We start from the raw sequence: 24602 nt of genomic DNA, 5'->3' as shown, positions 1-24602 counted from the left end.
AATCTCATCTCACCATTGTATTCTTAATCTTATGTCATTACAGACATAGTAAATGTAACAATAGTCCTTATTTACTTGCCTCCCCACGAGGGCAGAGTTAGACATAAGGTCGGCTTTTAATGTGGGAAAAATCTATCTCCCCAAAACAAGGTAGACACGTTATGGTGTACTGGATAGGTTGAAGTGGGCCTGATGACATTGGGAATGGTCAAAACTGTATTTGATACCTTGAGAACTTGGTTCTGTACGTATGGTGCACCTGAAGAAATTTCTTCAAATAGTGCACTACCATGTGAGTCCCATTCGAAGTACTGGGGTATATGGAAACATACCTCACCAGCCTATTATGCTTAAAGCTATTGTCACGTGAAATTAGCCGTTAAAACCACAAAGCACATACTAGATGACAACATGGACTGTTATGGACGCCAATGCCACGATTAGGCTGCTCGGGCGTTATTAACAAATCGAAACACTCCTGTTCAAGACCTTGACATGTCCCCAGCTGTAATGTTATATGGTCAGGTAATTAAAGGCTACCTTCCCATCTAACAGGATAAATACCAAACAAAGAAAACAGTGGAGAGAAATAGGAAAATTAAGAGAAGGGGCAATGGCCAAGAGGCATATGTGAAATGAAAAATTCTACAACCAGCATTATCGTCCACTCTGAGAGGTCCAAGTATGGGATTTTTTTTCCAGATCCATTTTTCCAGAACGAGGACGGTAACTAGCCACGCCGATGGCCACAGATGGGAAGAATCGTTGAGACACAAGAGAACCAACAGTACAAGTGCAAGTAGACAGAAGCAATAAAGTAACAAACGTCGGCTTCTCTATAAAATATACGCAGTTGTGGATGATCCATATTACATCACACCAAGAACTTCAAACTCGTCTATAAACTCTGATCCTCCACAGGAACAATTTCCTGGGGAAGCAATGGAGGTTGAATGGCACAACAACATTGAATCGTCCAGCGAATATGAAGAAGAAATGGAAGTTGATGATACCACAGAATAGGCACACCCAGTCAGCTCTCTTCCGTTAAGGAGACCTTCATGTCGGAAACCTAGAGCACCAAGCAATTTTTTACCACAAATGCATGGAAATCTCACAAATTTTTTTCTGCACATAAAGATAATCACAACAATTCACCTTGTATAAGTATAAGAGTTATCTGTCTCTGATAATAGGAGGCAACCAGAGTGATCTGCCTGAACAGAAACCAAAGTAACTTCGCCTGATTATTGTAAATACAGAACATACAGGCGCAGCCATTTATATTTTCTATTTTGCATTGAGCTCAACACGAGCTTAAACGATACAATATCTTTACACAACTCTTACAATATGTAGAACTATCAAAATACATCATAAAATTTCACTAATTTGCTTATTGTGATGGCAGCAATTTTGAATTAATTAGGTTGACCACCAACTCAGAACAAAATATTTTTTCATGCATATATTAAGCAATTACTGCTTTGATTGTGTATATTTCAGAGTTTCATTTAAAAAAAGGAGAAAAAACTGTTATAATTCTTGCTCGTGTAATTGTGTGACCTTCTTTATTTAAATACACTCATTATTTTTTTATATATTCTTTTGGCTCAGTTAAATTAATTATTGTAAAATTTAGCTGACTGGTAAGGTCTTTCTTATTTCTGTTTTAATTAAAATACACAACAAGATATTTTTGATATTGTATCTTATATTACAAATAAATGTATGGAGTATCGTTTGCTATTAGATGTCATAATTTTGTAAGAATCACAGTAAAAGTTTAATGATTGAGTTTTTTCTTTGTCTTTTAAGCGCTTTGCTGACATATAATATTGACATTGAACGAGAGATTAAGAAAGATAAAATGGGCCATGGACTTATCGGAACAGTGAAGATCAGATGTAAAGCACCAGGTTGGTTGATAAAATGTTTATTGCTTTCTCTCTCAGTGTTTTGAATAACAGTTTTTTTTTTATAATGAGGCTCTATTTTATTTTTTTTAATAGTGCATTTAGTATTGTATATATATGTCTAGTGTATGTAAGGTGGAACGATAAAAGTGTCGCTCGAAAGGAAACAACGCTACAATGCTCTGACGAACTGCAAGTGCTTGTACCCCCTCGACGTGACTACCCTCAACAAACCCGACAAACAGCTAAGTCCAACCCCTTCACAGTAGAGATCCCTAGGTGTGAGAAAGCCTTATACTCCAATTGCTTCTTCCCCAGAACTGCTAGACTTTAGAACTTCCTTCCGGGATTCTGCTTTCCCAACTGTACTGACATACAGAAGTTCAAGTGTAATGTGAACAGACATCTTACTACTCATCTCCCTTCATAATACCCCTGCAACTTATGTCCCCGATAGTAGCCCCCTACTTTAAAGTGGCACTGTGCCTTGTTTGGCTTGAAAATTGAATTAAAACAAAATAATCACTGCCTCGATACGGTTCTGGAACTGGGAGTATACCTTTTCTACAAGCATGGCAGGTGATTGACAAGTACTCGGTGGACGGCGGCGATCAAGCTGACTTTGGTGTTGTGGGAGGTCATGTTGGTGTTATTCTCGACATATGACCAAACGTAGTAGTCCAGCAGGTTCAGGTCGGGGTAAAAAAGAGGACCAATCAAAGAAAGGTACAAAATCATAGCACTTCTTCTGAAGCCAAGCCTGGATCTCTTTGGACTTGTGGGCCGGCAGCGACCACCTGATCACACCAGAGGATCACCACACTCTTCAGCACATCGAGGTACACTTTAGTGTTGACTTTCAAGCCGACTAAAGATGTGAGGTGGCATGATGTGGCCCTCACTTGAAACCACACCAAAATCCATAATCGTGACCGGAAACATGGGTACATCCCTGTTATTCATGGCAATCCAGCGATGCATTATGAGGGTGCTGGCAATGATCCTGTTTTCTTAGAAAGAAGATGTCTGGTTTCGTCTCCTGTAAATGTATTTCAACTTCTGGAAGGTTGGAACATAGACCCCTGATGTTGGAGAAGGAGACCTGGTAGTGGGGGTCTACATTGGTAGATGGGTTCTAGGTTTATTCAAGTTTTTTTTTGGGGGGGGGAGATTTGTCATGTTGAGGTTTTGGGATTTGTGGAACAGGTCGATAGACTTGGTTGGAGCAGGACAGAGAGGGAAAGTAAGAGAGAAAAAGAAAAGAAATTGTTTTTTTTTTTTTTTGTAGCACATGATAAGATAAAGCCGTAACAATTACCCACTAGTATGGCATCGAGTGGCCCTACTAGAAACTACTGTATGGTCCAGAATCGATTTACCAAATGGCAATACAGCAGCCACGGTACTTTGCACCTGCTGATCGGACAGACTCCTTACTGGTTAATCCAAGATTTGGGTCCCTGACTATCAGGCAGATAACGTCAGCCCAGATGATACGTTTACCTCCAGCACCCTTACTAGTGACATGACCACAAGGATAGATATAGAAACAAAAATTTTCCGACATCTCAGGCTACTTTTCACAAAGTACTACCGACCTGAAAAGCAGCTTTTTCTTCACACTTTGTCAGAAAAATCATTCATTGGAAATGAGGACTGAAGGACAAAAAAGGAGAAGCGAGAGTTACTGGAGCTGCCGATAACACATCCACATGCATCATCTACTCTCCATAAAAAAAATGGAAAAAAAAGGTGAGAAGGACTTATTAATATCTACTTAGTATAAGTACGTTGTCCCATTCCCAGTTTAGAATATTACTTGAAGATAGTCTCCCCTTCCATATTAATGCATGGATACTTTTGCCTTTATCTACCTCGAGCTAGAATGTTCGAGCATTCCAGCTCCACCCCATAATAAATATGCTATAATGGAACTTTTATCAAATTGGAAAGTCTGGTTATTTTAACTCGTTTAAAAAAACTGGTTAAGAAGTAATACCTTTAGGGTTACATATTAAGTTTAGACTAGCTAGAAGTAATGCATACTTTAGAGAGAAAAAAAGCCGCGTGTTTTTGAGTTCAGATAATATGTAGGTATAATTTATATTGATAACATTTTTTTAACCAAAATTCCCCAGTTAAATATTTAACATAAATATTTTTACTAATATTCTTTTCTTTTAAAATATTTTCTGAAGATGGGTTTATGCTTTGTGTGTTTCCATTTTTAACAACTAATAATTTACGATTTTAAAATAAGCGTTTGCAGTGATGAGATGTTGTATATGAGCATTAGGTTTTTTTTGCTAAATGAAAACATCTAATGACGACCTCTCCGCAGTGCGGATCGGATCGCTGTCGTGTTCTGCATTTTGGTGTGTGTGGAGGTGGCCGATAAGGCCGATCCTGGTCTTGAATTGCTTTTCACAACAATGTTTACATTCGCACTTGCTCCATACTACAATGGTTCTCGGTTTCCTCACATGTTAATTGTGGTCACCTATTACTCTGTTTTTACCCCACTATTACTACAACTAGGCATTTTGATGTAAAATCCTATGTTTTTTAATTAAATATCTTAGAATATTCATAGTTAAATAAAAATGTCACACACAACACACTATCCAATTACAGTTAGTCGAAATATATTATTACCTTTTTATTCTGCCGACTATAGAATTTACTTTTCAATTATATTTTTTTTCAATAAATGTTGAACTTCCAGTTGCCAGCCATCCTAGGTTTCTCACTATCTAGACATATAACTGAAAGAATTCATTATTATCCATACAGTGGACACGCCACAATAATTTGAATTCTTCGGACTACTGTTCTCAAACTCAAGAGAATTCTTGGGGCGTATGTCGTTCTTTCTGGGTAATTGTTTTGATGTAATTTTCTCTTAAACTGTCCATTTTCTTTCTTGATATACATTGCTTTGTCAACATATTGCTTTTTATCTGATTTGTAAGCAATAGACGAATCCTTTCATTGCACAGTATCGATAGTGGAAGTTTAGATATTTTCCAGTAAAAATTGAAATTTGATATACAGATAACATAAACCTCTGACCAGTCCGAGTTATCAGCATATCAAGAAACTATGTTATTGTTCTTTCTTTTCCATAATGAATTGAATAGATAGACTATCTGTGCTAAATCTAAACGCAGATTCCATGAACAAAGCTTCTTTTGCAGAACTGCCCGCCTGTGGAACACTGTTCCACTGGCCTGCTTCCCAGTTGAATACAGCAGGGTTACCTTTAAATCCAATCTAAACATGTTCTTGTTGAGCCGTCACCATAAATAATCCAATTCTACCCAATTCATACCATTAACGATTACTACACTACCACCTTATCCTTGAGTGGCCTGGAGGCCTTGATAAGTGGTAATACCCAAATAAAAAAAAAATGAATAGAGTTTCCATGGTCCAGTAATGCTTGAACATCTTCCTGGTGTCAGAGTATGAATGATTTATCCACACATCGCAGACACATTGTTGGTTTTAGTACTGTTGATCTTAATGCCATTTCCTCAAAGTATTCCATATATTAGAAACAGTTGCCTGAAGAATCCAAATAATATGAATAAAGTTGGGATTATTTATATTGTATACTTGTATTATACTAGCGGAGGGGCGCCCGGCTTTGCCTGATCGTTAAATACGCTTAATTATGATATTTTAATTTGTCCAGATTTCGTTATTATAAAGTCGTGATTTAAAAAAAAAAGTATTTGGGTACCATCAGCTAGAATCGAAACCGAAAGCAAAACTGAAGCATTCATAACTGGTGACGTTACCACTGTACCCATGTGACACACATATGAACTGATAACAAATTAAAAAATTAAAAATGAACTAAGATAAATGTACAAAATGTATAACAGTTTTTTCAATTTTGACCCATTTTTGATCCCTTAAAATAATTTTAATCGGCTAAAGACCTATGAAAGAACGGTCCATAAAAAATCCAATCATTTGAGGTACCTAGCGTCGCTCTGTAACTTTTAGTTTCGAAGGAAATAGAGTTTGAAAATGTGGAGACAGACACACAGACAGCCATATAGCCTTTTATATATTAGATTTTATTCATGTGACATTCATTTCGGGTGGGCTGAAGCAGCTTTCTCTCTTGTCCTTAGCTGTATTCCAATCAGAATAGATGATTTTGTCAATATTGGATTTTACAAGGTGTTGATGCCTGTCTACATACAGCGCCTGGTATTCCCAAATGGGTATCCACCTCGTACTGATCAGACTAAATGATGAGTACTTTAAACGGCATCTTTACAGAAAGATGTCAATGTTTGCTCACATACAGTATTTGGTATTCTCAAATAGTTATCCATCTGGTACTGACCAGGTCCAAAGGCGCTTAACTTGATCTATAGAGAAATGCTATGTCGAGTTGATTATGTCTTATTAAATAACTGAGATTATTATTATGTCTTATTAAATAACTGAGATTCATTTTTGACGATGGTATTTGTTTGTTTTTTTTCTTCAAAGAAATGTCCTATTTCCAACATATAACACTATGATATTCCCAACGTCACCTTAACTTCTGTGATCTAACGACACCCTGTGTGTCAACGTACCGATTTGGACTAAACTTTGTGAGGGAAATAAAGGATATTATTTTTTATAATGTTAGCTTTTTCATGTTCTTTCACATGCAAATGGTCTCCCATCTAGTTCTGGTTTGAATCAATGTCGCTTAATTTCATTGACCTAGGGATAAACAGAGTGTCAACTTGATTATGGCTTTAATAAACAGTTGGGATCATTTATTTATGACATCTTTTTGTAAGGAGTTGCCGTCCTCTTCCCACATACAATACGTATTATTGATCTGTTCTGATAGAAATTTCAAAGTTTGCACAGTCTTACTATTTTCGCATGTATGTGTTACTTTTGAGGATTTAGAAAAAAGTTGCATTAATTGAAAATATTTAAGTTAACACGATCATGTTAAAACTTACTAGATTTAGGAGGTGACTAAGAGCGCTTATCAAAACGAACTGGTGAAAGAAATAGGATAACTAATTCGAGCTACTTTTCTTGGTATGGCTTTAAGAAAATATTGGTCATGAGAAGACAAAAGTAACATGCAGGTTTTCTTTGTCTATTCGTGACCAATATTTTTAGAGCCTGTCCTCCACATATTGTGCTTAATGATTATCTTATTCTATTTCAGGTTCTGGTTTAGAACGTCAACTGGACATCGACATCCTGCACAAAGATCACCACAATTATTTACTGATTGAAGTGAACATACCAGAACTAAACAATCTCCGACATTACATTGAATATCAAACTCACAATGAAGCTCATGACTATGGGTTAAAATTTGGCTCAGGGCTAGGATTTCATGGCACTGATTTTGTGGCTATTACATTGGACGTAAGTGTTTACAATTTACATTATATAAATAATATTTGATTTAAAACAATATCTACTTACCCGGTGTAGTCCAGGAGTCTTTTTACTTCCATTTTTTTTTTTTTTTTAAACAATAATGTTCTTTTTTATTTTTAATAGTAGAATAATATTGGATAAAAAGTGAAGGTCGGAGCTAAAACAGAATGCGAGAAAAATAAACGCTGTGCCCCCCCCCTTTTTTGTATTTCCAACGGTTTTTTCCGTTTCTGAAATCTAACAGGGTCATACATTTCATTACATCAAAAATATATTTTCAAATATTTGTACTGCCGTTTTATTTTATTCATTTCATTCATACAGGGAAAGTCTCGAAATAAAGACGAAACGTTGATGAACATATAATTTGGTTTGTTCCTTTTTTATCTCTCTATTCTATCGGAATACTATTTCCATTATTCTCATCGTTTCTTATCGTTGAGCACTTTCAGTTGAATTAAAGTCGGTCAGTTTAGCTCTTATGCATAGATCATCGTATAACGATTAGATCACTGTCTGACTGACGTAAATGAACATTTAAAATTAAAATATTTAAATTCAACGTTATTTCACGCGGTTAATGGTAGCCGAATTGATACGGTCTTCGCTAATCGAGCCAGAGATGTCTTGTGTTGCGGGGTTCAAATTGTTCGACTGGTGTTAATCATGACACCCTGCACTGAAGATTCCTGAAAGGATGAAACACTAGTGTCTGTAGGTATTTAATTATTATAGTAAAAAAATAATTATGTATATATATGTTAAAGGCATTTTGCCTGTGTGTGTGAGTTTGTTCCCTATGAACTCCAAAACGGCTGAGCCGATTTTTTTTAAAATGTCACACAAATGTTCTTTATGTGTCTGATAGTGTTCCTAGAAAGGTTTTGTATCAGAATGTCCCTCGATGAGTCTCGAAAATCGATAATAAAAAAATTCGATTTAAGAAGGAACAGTCGGATTTCAACAAAAACATTATCAAATGCAATTTAGAAGTTTTAAGAAGGGACGGACACATAAAATCAACAGTAGATTATTTGATAAGATCAGGGCTTTTATAGGACAGGGGCGCGTTCGAAATGAATGTCTCTGTTTACAGCACAATTGAACAATGATATTTAACTTTTACATTTTTGATTTTAATTTAATCTATAATATAAGAATAATTTTATAAAATCAACGGTAGTTTCTCTACAGTCCAATGTAGACTACTATGTATTGTGAACTAATTCACTGCTGTGGGAGACACGTGAAGCTTCCTCCTGGTGCACCGCAGTTGGTTCCCCCGCTAGAGCAGGCAATCAATCGATTTGATTGAAAAATGGACGATTTCACCAGTTTCGATGACAATAAAATTTTTGAAAGTATGGAACATTCGTTGATCCTCATTCAATCTCGAACAACGTCGGTGCGTCTGCTAGTATATTATTGAACGGAGAATCATTTAATTTTAAAATCTAGTTGGTATTACTCATGTAAGCTTAAGAAAAACACACGACATCAGGTCAAACTCGGTTTTTATCAGGTTTTGATTTCGTATATTCACATAATGTTGACACTTTTCAATCATGCTTTTCTTAAGTTTACATGCGTAATACTAAGTGGATTTTAACTCGAAATGATTCCGCATTAAATGATATTAAAAGTAAACAACATAAAACATTGTTTAATATCTATACAGAATTTTTTATTGCATTCTGATCTGGCCACGATCTTTTACGTTATCAAATATAAAAGTAATGTTTACGATGTAAAACGAGTTAATTTAAATTTTGTTTATGTAAAAGGAATCATTGAATAATTTTTTTTGACTAAGTTAAAATAGAGATTTTTATGAAAAACTCGATAAGAAATCGACTCTAAAACTTCTTGACCTTTCTTTCTCATCAAATCTTTCTTGTTTATAAACTTGTTGTCTGTCAACCTAGAAATCCCTTTTATTCTCTATTGGTCTCTTGAAGGGCTTATCTTTTTAGTTAGCCTGTTTGAAAATCAGGGGATTGAATGTTGGCAGCGAGGGTCTCTTTCAGGTTTTATTTGTCTTGAAATGATTCTATCGTTATCGCCTTTCTATTTATTTATTTATTTATTTATTCATTTATTTATTTATTTGTTTGTTTGTTTTACTCTAACCCTAATCCTAACCCTGCCTTCTACACATCCACACAACAAGCACCCTATTCTTATATTATTCTTATTAGCAACATCAGAGGTTTGAGTTCATATATTAAATCTATTGCTATTTCTGCTTCTCATAAAATAGGTTCTCTCTATCACTCTGAGCATTTTCTCACGGCTAAGGCTATTTTCTATCTCTACAAACCTACTATCCGGTCATGTATGGTGTATTGTTATCATATTTGTGCTGCTGAATCTCTGTTCCATTCGAAGGTTCTTTATAAATCGCAGAAAAGTATCTGTTATCTGATTGCCCCCCCCACCCTATCTTCTTCACAGCAACTTCTCTCACAGACGTAATGTTGTTTGTCTCAATCTTTTCTACAAATAAGATTATGGCATTTTTTTTTTTTTTACAAAGGCATCACCACATTATCAAGGCCCAGAGGCCACTCAAGGATAAGGGTTAAAGAGTGTACAGTAGAAGTTGGTCAATATAGTAATCATTAGTAATGAAAATTTGGTAAATTTAATAACTTATATGGAACGGCTCATCAAGAACTTATTTACTTTAGACTTGAACAAAACCATATTGTAGTCAGCCGGAAAGCAGGAAAACGGAAGACAATTCCACAGGCGTGCAGTTCTAAGAAAGAAGCTTTGTTCATGGAATCTACGTTTAGGTTTAGGCACAGATAAAGAGTGGGGGAAATTATTGATAGTGTTTACAGCTAGACGAGTGTTTCTTGTGAAAGTTTGGCGAGGGGGGACCATAGATTGAAGCTCAGTTGAACACTTTCCATGAAAATAACGATACATCAGAGACAAACTCGCAACATCTCTTCTGTGAGATAGAGGTTGCAAGGAGGAGAAAAGGACATCTCCTACGAGGCTACGAAGTCTATTTTGAACTCTATCAAGGCAGGACAAGTTCTTTCTAGCAGCTCCTGCCCAGATGTGGCAACAGTATTCCATCCTTGGACGTACCTGGCTCTTATATAGGTAGAGAATAGCATCAGCAGTGAGATATCTACTGGATCGATAGAAAGATCCCACCATTTTTCCAGCGGCCTTGGCAACAGATTTGATATACGTGTTCCATTTAAGATCAGGAGTAATGGTCAAGCCCAGAAGCTTGTCAAAACTTGAGGCATCCTGAAGACGAGAGCCATTCATTTCAATTGATGACAAATGTGGATTAGAATGTTGATGATGTAAAGAGAGAAGCTTGGTTTTAGATGCATTAAAAGTAACCAGCCACTCCTTTCCCCATTGTACTACGTGCTCAAGATCAGAGGAGAGAGAATTGGAGAGAACTTGCTCGTTTACTGTCTTAGATGTGGTACCATAAATGGTAGTGTCGTCAGCATAAATGTCTACAAATGATGTAAGGATATGATTTGGAAGATCATTAATGTAGATCAGGAAAAGAGTTGGGCCCAGGATGGATCCCTGAGGGACACCGGCATTAATATTGTGAGCTTCTGATTTTTGCCCCTCAACTACTACTCTTATGAATCTATCAGAAAGAAATGATTTAATAATTGAGAAGACTTTTCCAGCTATACCATATTCTTTTATTCCAGCTCCTTTGACTTGATGGTCTGGAGGTTCCTATTTCGTTTGAATACCTCATTGTATTACAGCAGCTTCTTATTCCAGTAGCTTCTGTCCAAAGACTGCAGGTTGTGGAACTCTTTTTCTGGTCACTGTTTTCATTCTACCTGCAGCTTTGGTTCTTTCAAGACTAAGGTTAATAGGTATCTCTTGTTTTTGCAATAAGCATATTTCGTTCTTGTTAACTCATTACATTAATTGGCTTCATGCCTTGTCTCGAGCGATTTCAATAAAATATGCTGGATATATTTTAACCTTTTCAACCTGACTTAGGGATTTTTATACACTAATGAAATCACTCGATGACAAGAACTTGTTAATAAGAACGAAACAGTATATGCCTATCGACCTTAGTTTTGAAAAGACCAAGATTAGGTAGGAGGAAAACACTCAGCAAGAAGAGCGTGTCACAAACCTGCAGTTCTTCGAAAGAAGCTACTGGAATAGGAAGCTGTATTACAATGAGGTATTAAAACAGCGAATCGATAGAGACCTCTAGATCGACAAGTCAAACTAGTTGAACAAAAGAGCAATTATAAAAAAGAATTAATTCTCTCCATTTAGAATAAAATTAAATTAATGTTTGTACCATTCATGACCACAAAATTTGCTGATAAATCGGTATCAGAAAACCTGGTAATCGGCTGAGTAATCGATAATCGGCCGATTATCAAAGACCGATGGATCAATAATCGGTAATTGACCAATTTGCTTATCAATAAATATTCATCATTTTTTTTTCATTTGTATCAGCAAAGAAAATGCTTCTCAAATGTTAAATAATAAAATCGCTTGTTTTGTTTCTTTTGTTTTGTTAGGTCGTAAAACAAACTCCGATTCCGGGCATCAAGACTGATTATTTGAGTTTGTTAGACTTCCGACTTCAAGTAATGGACATCCTACTTAACTTAACTTTGGAGAACAGCTTGAAAGATAAAAACAAATTGCTGTTAGCTCACATGAAATATCATTGGTCAGTATCGAAGTGATTTCACAATTGCTTTTTTATTTATAATCACATTTAATCTTTCATTTATTTAATTCAAATTTACTTTTAAGGCATCACATATTAAAGTCAAGAGCCACTCATCAACCAAGAATAAGAATTATTAATGAGATGGAAATATTGTAAGCTGAAAGACGAGGAACAATCAATGAGACTTCATTGGCTATAATAGTGGCCATTTATAGAATTTCAATAATGATCAGAACCAAATCCATCTATTTCGTATTCATCGATCAGTGTATAAGGATCCATACTAAAGGAACAATCTTAAAAGTATCGGTTTTTCTTTTACATCCCATCCATTTTCGTTCTGTTTTTTTTTATTATGAGATCATCGTTTATCAAAACGAAAAGTTATTCAAGAATAGGGGTGAATGAGACGAAATTTGAAGAGGAGCGTGTTGTAAACTGCCGAGAAACAATTCTGTGTTAATGTGTCCCACTGACGAGAAACCCTTGTAAATAAGCAATGTTCACAGAAAATTCCGCCTGACGTTAGTAATCCTGAGTATATATATATATATATATATATATATATATATATATATATATATATATATATATATATATATATATATATATATAATGTTAAAAGTCCACGTATGCTTCTAGGATAGGGATTTACAGGTTATGAGGGTTTTTTGAAGCATGAAAACGATGTTACTTTTTGTATTTAATATTTTTATTGTTATTTTTTATATTTCAAGCGGACCTCCACTCTTGGTCAAGACCACTGACGAGAAACCCTTGTAAATAAACTCTGTTTACAGAAAATTCCGCCTGAAATTATACTAGCAAAAGTACCGGTCGTTGACTGGGTTCAAAAACAGCCTACAGAAAATGAACTCTGATTTATGAAAGTATGATAGGTTAAGAAAAGGAAGGGTTGTAAAGAGGTAGCTTTGAATTTGGGGGTATCAAAACCAAAGAAAAATATGATGAAAATAAAAATGAAATAGATAAACCCCATAATTTATTATACCATACCTGTTCACACTGAAACACTTATCACAATATTCTGTGGATCTATATTAAAAAAAACCTTGTTAAACTTTGTGACATATTTCCATTCTATGGAGGCCAGGTGCGAACGAACACCCCATAATTTTATTATACCATATTTCTTCAAACTGAAACATAGTTATCAAAGTATACTTACGCAGATAGATAGGAAAAGTCTTTATTAAAGCTTGTGCCTATTTCCATTCTATGGAGGCCAGGCGCGAACACGGACCTCACAATTTTATTATACGATCCCTATTTAAGTTAAAACATACTTATCAAAGTATTATTATGTACATCTATATCAAAAACACTTGTAAACGTTTTTTTAAATTTTATATTTCCATACTTTGTGAACCAGGTGCGAACGCAGACCCTACAATTTTAATGAACCACCGTTCTGCCAGATCAAACATACCCATACCTATGTCTCGATACATCTTCTACCATTATATGTAATCAGTTTTTTAAAATAGTCAACCATCTAGGAGCCTATTCGTGACCACACACACACACACACACACACACACACACACACACACACACACACACACATTCAGCTTTATATTATATGTGTGTGTGTGTGTGTGTGTGTGTGTGTGTGTGTGTGTGTGTGTGTGTGTGTGTGTGCATTCTTCTCCAACTACAGGCCAAATATTAATATATTCGTTTTTATGATCATATCAAGATTGTCTTCACTTTTTGACTTCTAGTTTCTGTTCGGAAGATGGGAGACGATGACAAGTAAGATATGTTTCTTTCTGATTAATAATTAACATTTATGTCCATTTTTTATGTTAAGAATAGATTTCTTGTCCGTTTCACCATGTCTAATCATCCAACTAAATGGTCACGAGAAACCGGAAGTTAAAACAAGCAAACAATTTTAACCTTTTTTTATTTTTATTTTGTATTTGTTTTACTACCTTTGACTGTTATTAGAGGGAAAGAAAGAGAGAGAGAGAGAGAGAGAGTGAGAGTGAGAGTGAGAGAGTGAGAGAGAGAGTGAGAGAGTGAGAGAGAGAGTGAGAGAGAGAGTGAGAGAGAGAGAGAGAGCGAGAGAGAGAGAGAGAGATCCTATCTAACAGATTGAAGAGAAATTCTTATCCTTTTTTCAGTTCGCAAAGGTGGCCAATGTTCTTTGAATTCCACGCTGATACTGAGCATGCGAAACAACAACACGACATGACGGAGATGAAATTCCGAATGGCCTGCGAGGTCGTACCTCATCCGAAACATGAGATTTCCATGAAACGTACCTGGGACATTTTATATCCAGGTAAGTACGACCATATAACGAACCAAAAATAAATCAGTAAGTATATTGGGTAATTTAATAATCTAAGGGTGTAATTATTGTTTCAATAATAATCGTTTTTTCATTAATCTGACTTATTTTTAGTTTTACTGAAGCTGTTCCATCACTGCAATTTTGTTGCATCCCAATGCTTTTTTTACGAGTATTTCAATGAAATGTGCTCTGACAAACTTACTACGATTACTCTGTGGCCATTATATGTAAATATGCCAACTAATCCAGCAATCAGTTAAATTCCATCCATTCACTGTGCAAATTTCCAGATGCTTAAATCTTTCTTTTAGTTTAACCATCATATAATTTCAGTCACACAGACATTTATCCAAGCTTCAAGCATTGTTTTCCAGTCATTAAATCGACAACAAGCAAGGGAGATCACTCTAGAACTTTAAAAAAAAAAACAAACAAACAGAACTCTTTTTATCTTAATACAAAGAGAGACAATTGAACACTTTCTCCTCTAATAGCTTATTTTCTTGGTCTTTGGAACTCCCTCCTTAGTCTCGTATTCTCTGACTGTAATATTATTTATAAATTTAAATGTAGCGTTGTTAAGAACTCTTCATTTAAGTTGTCTGCTATAAATCCATTACTTGAAATCAAGTTTTAAATGGTGATGATAAGTATTCGTTGCGGGCGAATGCTCAAAATGCATTTTCCAGCCTATATAATTGTTAACATCTACTTTTATTGCTGGTTCACGATATATACACACTGACAGTGAGTAAAACGCAACACAGTTGATCTATAAAATAATATATTTTTTTATTTCACACTGACAAATCAACTTTTGATTAGAAGTTATTACTGTTGTTTTGACATGTCTGAAGGCACGTGAGGTGGGTCCGGGGTTGGGTTAGATATTGGCAGTGAAGAAATGTGGCAGGCTTTTCTTCTCTCTAACCGACTGCCCGTTTTTCTTTTTGTGACGATTTATTTATATAAACATTGTTTTCAAGCTGGAATGTTTAACATTTCTATTGCCTATTGTTTCAATCTTTTGACCGATATCCTCTCACATACTTTGGAATCAAATTATACATTCCAACAGACAGTGGTGGAAAGTTCCACATTCTTCACATGGAATCCATTTGCGTGAGTGCAATTTATTTGATATTTCTCGCCTGCCAATATTCAACAATAATAGCGTTTTTTAAATTAATATATTATTTTAATTTTTTAAATTTAAATTATGATTTTATTTAGTTCTTTAAAAAAAATCCCTTGATTAAAGCCTATAACCTGCCTTTAGCAGTTGAGCCTTGTCAGTACTAAAAATATTGGCACGGGAGATGAGGTGAAACATTTGAGAGCGGTTGAATAAACAGATAAATAATAATGTGATGATGGGTGTGTTCAATTAAATGTTCATCCTGTTCGAATATTAAATCGTGTAGGGATTCATGAATAAAGTAATAAAACTGTCAACCGGATGTTGACATGGTGACTGTCACAGACAAAGTGTGTCAACGTGTCACTAGGGATAGGCTCCACGTGTCCATCAAATCAAAAAGAGAAAAATAATAAGAACATAATTAGCCAATGGGAACGAGGTGCTCTAAAAATAAAATTTAACAATAAATGTGTCTGTGGGAGCCGGCAAGGAGAAATATAAACCCAGGATTTTTGGAAATACACTAAACAAGCTATAACCTATCTCCCATTGAACAAGGTTACTATCGCATTATTTGTATATAACTAGCCCGACTACCAGGCGTTGTCCGGAAAAAAATTTAATATAAGTTTATTTATCTCTTTTCCTCTTTCCATTTCCCCCTCCTTGCCTAGAGCCCCTCTATCTACTCGGCACCTACACACAAACAACTTGAGTCAGCGCAAGGGACTCGGGACCATTTAAGGGCACTGTGTACTCTTCACCTATCATGATCTTTGTTTTCAATCATCCTAGACTTTTTGTGACTGGAATCAATCAGTGCCGAAGCAATATAGGTGTTGTTGAGGATTTCTGCTTCTTCTTCTTCTTCTTCTTCTTCTTCTTCTCGCACATGCAGATATTCTTACTAGGGGCATTCATTGGCTCTGACAAATGTTCCAGAAATCGACAACTCAAAATGTATTATTTTAGGGAGGAGACCCTAGCAGTGATCTTCTGTTCTTGAAAAATAACTCTCACCCCCACCCCTAAAATGGCTAAGTTGTTTGAGAATAAAATCAGAACCCATGTTTATGTGAATAATATATGATCTTAATTGAAATAACCTCATGTCATGTCAATGTGAATTTCACCTAACCATGAAAAGGATAGCATGTTTACGCCCTCTTCCACGTCACCATATGCATGTTTTTATTGCATTATTAATGAATCTTATTTCCGGTCTGTATATCAGGAAACTATTTCCATCTGGATGTCGACTTGAAAGGACCCAAATCTTCAATTGAAAGTACAGGAAAATTAACTTGGATTCATCCACTTGGACAGGTATTTAAGAAACATTTGCTCATAATTTCCTAATAGTTATTGTTTGAGATCGCCGGTGTTTGTTAGAAGAAAAATAAAACACCTTATTATAATTATTAGTTGGTTTTTAATGAGGACTCAAATCAAAATCAAATGCTATCAAACATTACGATGTTTCTGAATTTTTGAGATGATGATTATGTGAATTATTCGGATTACTGTTCTCACATTGAATGTCATTTGCACAATCTTTTAGCCGATGTAACCTTTGAACATAGGAATCAGCACCGAATTTTGAATGAAAAAAAAAAATTAAACATTATATTGAGAATCCTTATTATAATTTTGATAAAAGTCAATTACAATATTTTGATTCTGCAAAATGTTTAAAATTCAAGGCTTAAGGAGTCTTACGAAGAAAATAAATCGAATTAAAGGTACTGTTTAACAATTATGTATCTGCTGCTTGCACCATTACAGTAAAACAACAGTTTAAATGATCAACACTTTAAATAAATGAGTTAAACAAACATTGTTTACTTAGGTTGAACTGTGGACTTGCAGGTTTTATTAATTTGGGTATCATTTGTCAGTCTTCAGTGTAAAATAAATTCCATTCATTGAATTTCCTCCAAGACACATGGTGATTCCTCAAACCAACAAACTCCAAACCAAGGCATTGTCATTAAAAACGCTAAAATATTACTAATAGACGATTAGAAATCCCCCGGCGATTTCATCAAAGATGTCCTAAGGAGTAAATTTTGTTTTCTGCTTCTAAACACAAAGGAGGTGAAAAGAATAAAGCATAGAAACGTTTATCCTCACACGAAAATTCTATTGTAAGCCCCATTTTCCTCAAATGTTCACGTCGAATTGTACGACTGCTATTGCATAAAGGCAGAAAGCTTTCCACTGATGCAACCACTATAAACAGGCAAAAGAAATTCATGAAATCATAGTAAGAGAATAAGAACTTCAGTAGAGAGTAGATATATCGAGATGACTAGAGTGGATTCTCGAAATTCTATAACATGCTAATCTAAAAAAGAGCAACATAGAAATACTATAGTATAAAGCAGATGGGTTTTGCATTTTTGTTCTTAATTATAAACTGTCTCCGTTTTAACAATCTTCTGGGCAGAAATAAGTATTTGTTTAATAAACTTAAGCGAAGTACATTATGTTATTACAAGGAACATTATGCAAAAAAATATTAAACTTGGCTTCGGTGTATAAAATAGCAATTTGTGAAATGCAATGTTATTTAGATCTAATTTGTAAAGTCCAATGTACTATATATATATATATATATATATATATATATATATATATATATATATATATATATATAGTAATTTATAAAATATATATGGCGATTAAGCTACACTGAATATTCTGCGTTTCATCCAACTATAGGATTCGCCAGGCTTATGCGCGAATTCTGTCGTTGCTTCTTGTTTTTATATATGTTGAGGATTTCTAGTTGGCCAATCAGCTTTCTAGTATCCACCGCGCCCCTTCCTATCAGCCAATGGGCATGCATTTTATCAAACAAAGGATCTGTTTTAGAGCTAGGTTAGTGGTTTTAGGTGGCCGTTCTCCTTTTTATTTTTTTTTTTTATATACATATAAATATACCTATGTGTACACAATAATGCACATATATATACATATATACATATATATATATATATATATATATATATATATATATATATATATGTGTGTGTGATCGTTTGTGTATATTCATGCTTATTTAATTTATTTATTTGTTTGTTTTCTATTGTTATTGTTAGTTTTAAAGCTATTTTGTATCGCTATCCTAGAGTAAGTTTTATTTTGTGAACACAGTTGTTTGCTATTTCCCGCCTACAGTTTAATAGATTTTGAGGTTCTTTAAAGTACAGGATAGAAAATCTTTCATGGAGGCATAATTTACATGGGTCGTCTAAATGTCTGCATGTGGTAGCTTGTTTCATTATTTTCCATTCGACTACCGGCGAATGTCCGCTTTCTTTGAGTTCCCAGTATTTATTCGCTAGTGTTGTTTTTATACGGTGTTTTTTATTTTTGAATGTGCTTTTGTGGTTTTTATCGGGTTTTGAAATCTAAGGAAGTCATGCCTATGTAATATTTCTTGTTATTCGGGTTTTCTTTCGCAAATATTGTTGCTTGATAAACTACGCTTTTTGTTAGACATTTGTTTTGGACTGGGCAAAGTGTGCGGTGTCTACAATTGCATTTATCTTGTTCGTTATTAGTATTTTTATTTATGGTATGGTTGTTCTTGTCCGGGGTTGGTTTGTTATTATTATTATTATTATTATTATTATTGTTATTGTTATTATTATTATTATTATTATTATTATTATTATTATTATTATTTCTGCTAGTGTTGGTTTTATTTCTGTCCTGGTGTCTACTTTTTTATTGTTTATTTTGTTGTTGTTTACATTGTTTTCATTTAGTATTTTGTTATTATGTGCCTTAATTATCATCTCTAAGTTTTCGCAACAACTGTAAGATAACTTCAAGGTATTTTTATTGAAGATTTTGTGTAAGGGGTTGGTTGCGGGAAAGTGTTTTTCAATAAGATCTAGAAATTTCTTGCCAAGTTTTGTTTTTAACATTTTATTGTATGGGGCCGTATACCGTATAAAAACAACACTATATCATATTGTTTAGATGTACGACTGTCGAGGACAACCTGGATTTTTCTCTTATCTAAGAAGGATTAAATTATGTTAAGTATTCTATCAGTGATACCATATGATCTAATTTTCTTGAGGAGACCCTCATGCCATACCTTGTCAAAAGCCTTAGATATATCTAGAGCTACCACTCTGCCCTCTCCTGCTTTGTCCAGTGAATGGTATATACGTTCAGAGATTACAGTTAGGATGTATGCTGTGGAACGGGCTTGTCTAAATCCATATTGTTTGTCAGTCAGAAATTTAGTATCTGTAAGGTGATGGACTAGAGCTTGGTTAATTATGGTCTCAAATATTTTGGTGAAAAGTGAGAGGAGGCTAATGGCACGATAATTTGATGGGTCAGTTCTTTCGCCAGAATTCTTGAATACTGGTAACACAGAAGCAGTTTTCCCACAGCCCGGAAAGCAAGCTTCATTGAGGCATTTGTTGTAGAGTTTGGAGAGAACTGGGGCTACTTCGGCTGAGCACTTTTTAATAGCACAGCTGGGATAAGATCGGGTCCACATGCTTTTGAAGTGTCAAGGTTTTTTAATGATAGCATGCACCTGAGCAGGGGTGATTTTTAGATCATCTAGCATGGCGTTTTCCTTCAAAGGAAAGTCAGGCAGGAGGTGGTTGGAAGGGTCCAGTGTGGAGTTTGAGGCAAACAGACTGGAAAGCATATTAGCCTTGTCGGTTGCTGAGCAAACAACCTCGTGATTGTTGGTTAGTGGGGGAATTGTTGATTGCCCATTATTTACTACACTGTTGTAGATTTTCCAGAAGTCACGAGTTCCTAGTTTTCGATGCGTTTTTTAGTGGTTTCCGTAAATTCTCTCTTAGCTCTAGCTATTTCTTTCTTAATGTTACTTCTAGCTTCTATGTACTTCTGTTTGTTTGAACTGGAATGATGCAGTATGCATGCTTCCTTTGAACAATGGCAGTTGCGCAAGGAGAAGTAAACCATTGGGGAGAGTGGGACTTGCTATAAAATTTCCGTATGGGAACATGTGCTTCAATTTCCGTTTTGAACCATTCAGTGGTCTCATTTGCACACTGTTCAGCAGGAAGTGAAAAAATATTTCCCCTGATAGGATCCCTGATGGCTTCCCAGTTAGCCTTTTTATAATATCTCGTTGTTTTCATCACTGGCTCTTCAGTTTTGGGTCTAGAGTTTAGGGCGATTTCGACCATTATCACTGCATGATCAGCGTTCCCGAGTGGTCTGTCAGCATTTGTTATACAATCGTCTGGAACTGTGGTCAGATACAGATCTAGAAGTGATGTGTGTTGTTCTTGCTGGTTAGGGAAACGTGTTGAAAACATCATTTGTGGTAGGGAGTGAGATATAGTAAAGCTATGCATTGTGGTCCCTGCTGCATCTGTGTAAATAGAAAATCCAAACCAGTTTTAGTGGTGGACATTAAAGTCACCAAATACATGTACTTGTGCTCTTATATTTTTGCAGGCTAGTTATAAGTGCTGTGTCTATGCTGCAGAGACTGTGTTTATTACTAAATCTGATCCTCAAGATCGCCTGGAATATGTGCCTACATCAAAGATGGCTTTCCATGTGGTAGGGATATCTCCAGAGAAGAACCTAATTTACCTTATATGTGCTTCCGGGTTGCAGTAGCTTACACCACTGCATTTATATTTGCCCTCTATCGCCCCTACAACAGTGGGGTTACTATCTTTAAGAGCATATCTGAGAAAATTGACCACATCCTGTCTGCTCATCTTTCGGCTAACATTCACATTTGCGGTGACTTCAATGTCCAGAATGTGGAATGGCTGACCCACTCAAATAAAACCGATGATGAGGGGAGGTTTTGTCATGATTTTGCGATTGCCTATGACCTCACTCCGATTGTTCACTAACCCATCCGTGTGCTTGATACACCTGGCCAGTATGCAAGCCTTCTAGACCTTTTCCTCACAACTTCCCCTGAGCTGTCTTCATGTTCCATTCTATCTCTTCTGGTATCCTCTGACCACTCTTGTGTAGTAGTTTAGATAAAAATGAAATGTAATAAATCTTCAGACGTACCTCTCCACTGTACTCTATATCAATATGCTATGGCTGACTGGGATAGCTTCCGTACGTTTATGTCTGACCTACCTCTGCATTCCATGTTTAAAAAGGATGTCCTTTATAGTATCAGACCTGACCGAATGGGTAATTGTAGGCATAGACCGATTCATACCATCCAAAAAATTCCAACAAAAACCTAACAGCCAGCCATGGTTCTCCCCTGAATATGCTGCTGCTATCACGCACAGAAATCACTTTTTCCATAGCTACCAACGTAATAGATGTATTGAGACTAAAGCTGCTTCCAGGACTGCCAGCAACCACTGTAAAAGAGTAATGAAAAATGCAAGAGAGCTATATGCCCAGTCTGTTAAATCCAAAGTAGCTGAGCTGCGGCTTGCTTCCTACCAGTTCTGGCAAATAGCAAACCAGATCTTGAACAGAAGTGTTCGTTCTATCCCAACTATCATCAATGGACCTGAGGTCATCTCGTCAGCATCAGACAAGGCCAGACTATTTGCCAAGAACTTTGCAGCTAATTCTACCTCATGCGACAATGGCCATCCACTCCCCATATTTCCTCCTATAACAGACAACACGCTATGCAACATACAAATATCTGTGCGTGAGGTCGCCAAGCTAATCAAGAACCTAGATTCCACTAAAGCAACTGACGGCATTCCAGTTATAGTGCTGGAAAAGCTCCAACCAGAACTTGCCCCCATACTTACAAAACTGTTTAAGCATTGCTTTAAGGAGAAGTGCTTTCCAACACCCTGGAAAACCTCATCAGTATGCCCTGTATTTAAGAATTCAGGTGATAAGTCATCTACCTCTCAGTACAGACCAATAAGTATCCTGTGTGTCATGAGTAAGTTGTTGGAATCCATATTAAATAAAGAAGTAGTCAACCACCTCAACAGAAACAACCTTCTTAGTGACATGCAATATGGTTTCCACTCTACAGCAGATGTGCTAACGGTTATATCACATAGGATTAGTGAATCTCTTGACAAAGGTTTCGTTTCCAGGGCAATTGCTCTTGACATAACTAAGGCCTTCGATAAGGTATGGCATAAGGGCCGACTTCACAAGATTTCCAGCTTACTGGAAATGTTTTCTCAATCATTAAATCATTTCTCTCTGATAGGTTCATAAGAGTAGTGGTTGATGGACAAAAATCAGAGGCCCACAGTATTAATGCTGGAATCCCTCAGGGGTCCATCCTGGGCCCAACTCTTTTCCTGATCTACATCAATGATCTCCCAAAACACATACTTAAATCATTCATTGACATCTATGCTGATGACACGGCCATCTATGGCAACACATCAAAGGCCGTAAATGACGAAGTTCTCTCTAATTCTCTCTCCTCTCATCTTGAGTGCGTGGTACAATTGGGGGAGAGGTGGCTGGTCACTTTTAATGCATCTAAAACCAAGCTTCTATCTTTACATAATCAACGCTCTGACCCCATCTGACATCATTGAAGTGGATGGCTCTTGTCTTGAGGAGGCTCCATCTTTTGACAAGCTTCTGGGTTTGACCTTTACTCATGATCTGAAATGGAACACGTACATTAAATCTGTTGCCAGGAATGCTGGGAAAATGGTGGGATCGTTCTACCACTCCAGAAGATAACTCACTACTGATGCGATTCTCTATCTGTATAAAGGCCAAGTACGTCCAAGGATGGAGTACTGCTGCCACATCTGAGCAGGAGCTGCTAAAAACAGCCTATCCTGCCTTGACAGAGTACAAAATAGACATCGTGGTTTAGTGGGGGATGGCCTTTTCTCTTCCCTGCAGCCTCTCTCCCACAGAAGAGACGTTGCGAGCCTGTCTTTGTTTTATCGTTATTTCCATGGCAAGTGCTCGTCTGAGCTCCAATCTCTCATCCCCCCTCGCCAATCTTTCATGCAAAACACCCGTCTGGCTGAAACTACTGAAAAAATTGTGCAGCCCTGGGTCGAGGGAGAGCGGTAGAAAAAATAAAAGTAGCTCATGTTATGCTGTATGTTTAGTCTAAAGCACATAAACACTTGATCATCCGATTCTAGTTTGTTTCTCTAGTTAGGGGGAGGGTGTTATGAATGTAGACTCCAAGTCCGTGCAGTTGTCTGTCAGAGTCCTTACGGCAGAGTGGGAGATAGCCAGGCATGTTAAAGTAGTTAGAGGGGATGGAGGAGTGTAGGTTTGTCTCACTTAGTGCTAAGATATCCGAGGTATTTGTTAGGAGAAATGCTTCAACATCAGTTAAATTAGTTCTAAGCCCATGGATGTTCGTGAATGCAAGTCTCAAGGGAGGAGGCAAGTTGGATTTCTTCGTCCCTAAGCCTGGTTTAAGCTTATTTTTTGATTGTACTGTCATCATGTTTTTAAAGAGTTTCAGTTAGGTAATGGGGAGCTGAACAAGAGGTTATGCAGTGTATCAGACATGCAACACAAGTAGACCATCAGCTGACCTTTCTTCAACTAGGACTGTGGCCTCAGCAAAGCCCATCGGGGATGAGTGCAGGATCACTTTCCATGCGCGACATGGCACTATAAACATCCCGATATTATACAACTGTTGATGGAGCAGCCGCTCTAAGCACTACCAAAGAGTTAGGGCACCTGTACTACCAGTCGGAAACAGCAGTCAGGAACTGTCAATCCGGTACCTTCAACCCATTAGAAGAAGATTAATCCAATCTAATTGCACAGGAATATGTGGTACTCAAGCACTCCCAAGTGCCCAGTTTTGAGGGGTGGGATGTGTCAGGAGTGGGAAAAATGGCGTTCATTGCCCTAGACAAGAAACAAGATCTACCACTGAGTGTTTTGTCGAATCACTGTGATAGCATCTCTGCACCTGACTAATAGGCAATGAAGGAGTATGGAAGCCGGGCGATAGACAGAGCCTATCTACTCCTTAAGCAGTTTCGGTTATCAGACCAGTAATTTCTTTGAGGCACCAGCTCTAGGAAGGTTGTCATCCTTCGGTTTAGTTTCAGAGTTTTCCTTCTCCTAGACGGATGATCTGAGAAGATATACTGGGTCCATCAGCCCTGAGAG

At 36.4% G+C, this 24602-nt stretch overlaps 1 protein-coding gene across 1 annotated transcript in view; it reads left to right on the top strand.

Moving 5' to 3' along the window:
• Nucleotides 1–24602, top strand: part of LOC145296661 (uncharacterized) — a 214994-nt gene that overhangs the window by 118406 nt on the left and 71986 nt on the right. Inside the window, exons 19-23 of the mRNA XM_080142600.1 lie at nucleotides 1819–1919; nucleotides 7117–7322; nucleotides 11888–12042; nucleotides 14196–14356; nucleotides 16744–16835. Coding sequence (XP_079998726.1) covers nucleotides 1819–1919; nucleotides 7117–7322; nucleotides 11888–12042; nucleotides 14196–14356; nucleotides 16744–16835 — 715 coding nt within the window. The remainder of the gene's footprint in view (nucleotides 1–1818; nucleotides 1920–7116; nucleotides 7323–11887; nucleotides 12043–14195; nucleotides 14357–16743; nucleotides 16836–24602) is intronic.

The sequence above is a fragment of the Euprymna scolopes genome, chromosome 17 (assembly GCF_053919585.1).
Source record: "Euprymna scolopes isolate OS-2025 chromosome 17, ASM5391958v1, whole genome shotgun sequence".
Lineage (NCBI taxonomy): Eukaryota > Metazoa > Mollusca > Cephalopoda > Sepiida > Sepiolidae > Euprymna > Euprymna scolopes.
This window is presented reverse-complemented; position numbering and strand designations above follow the sequence as displayed.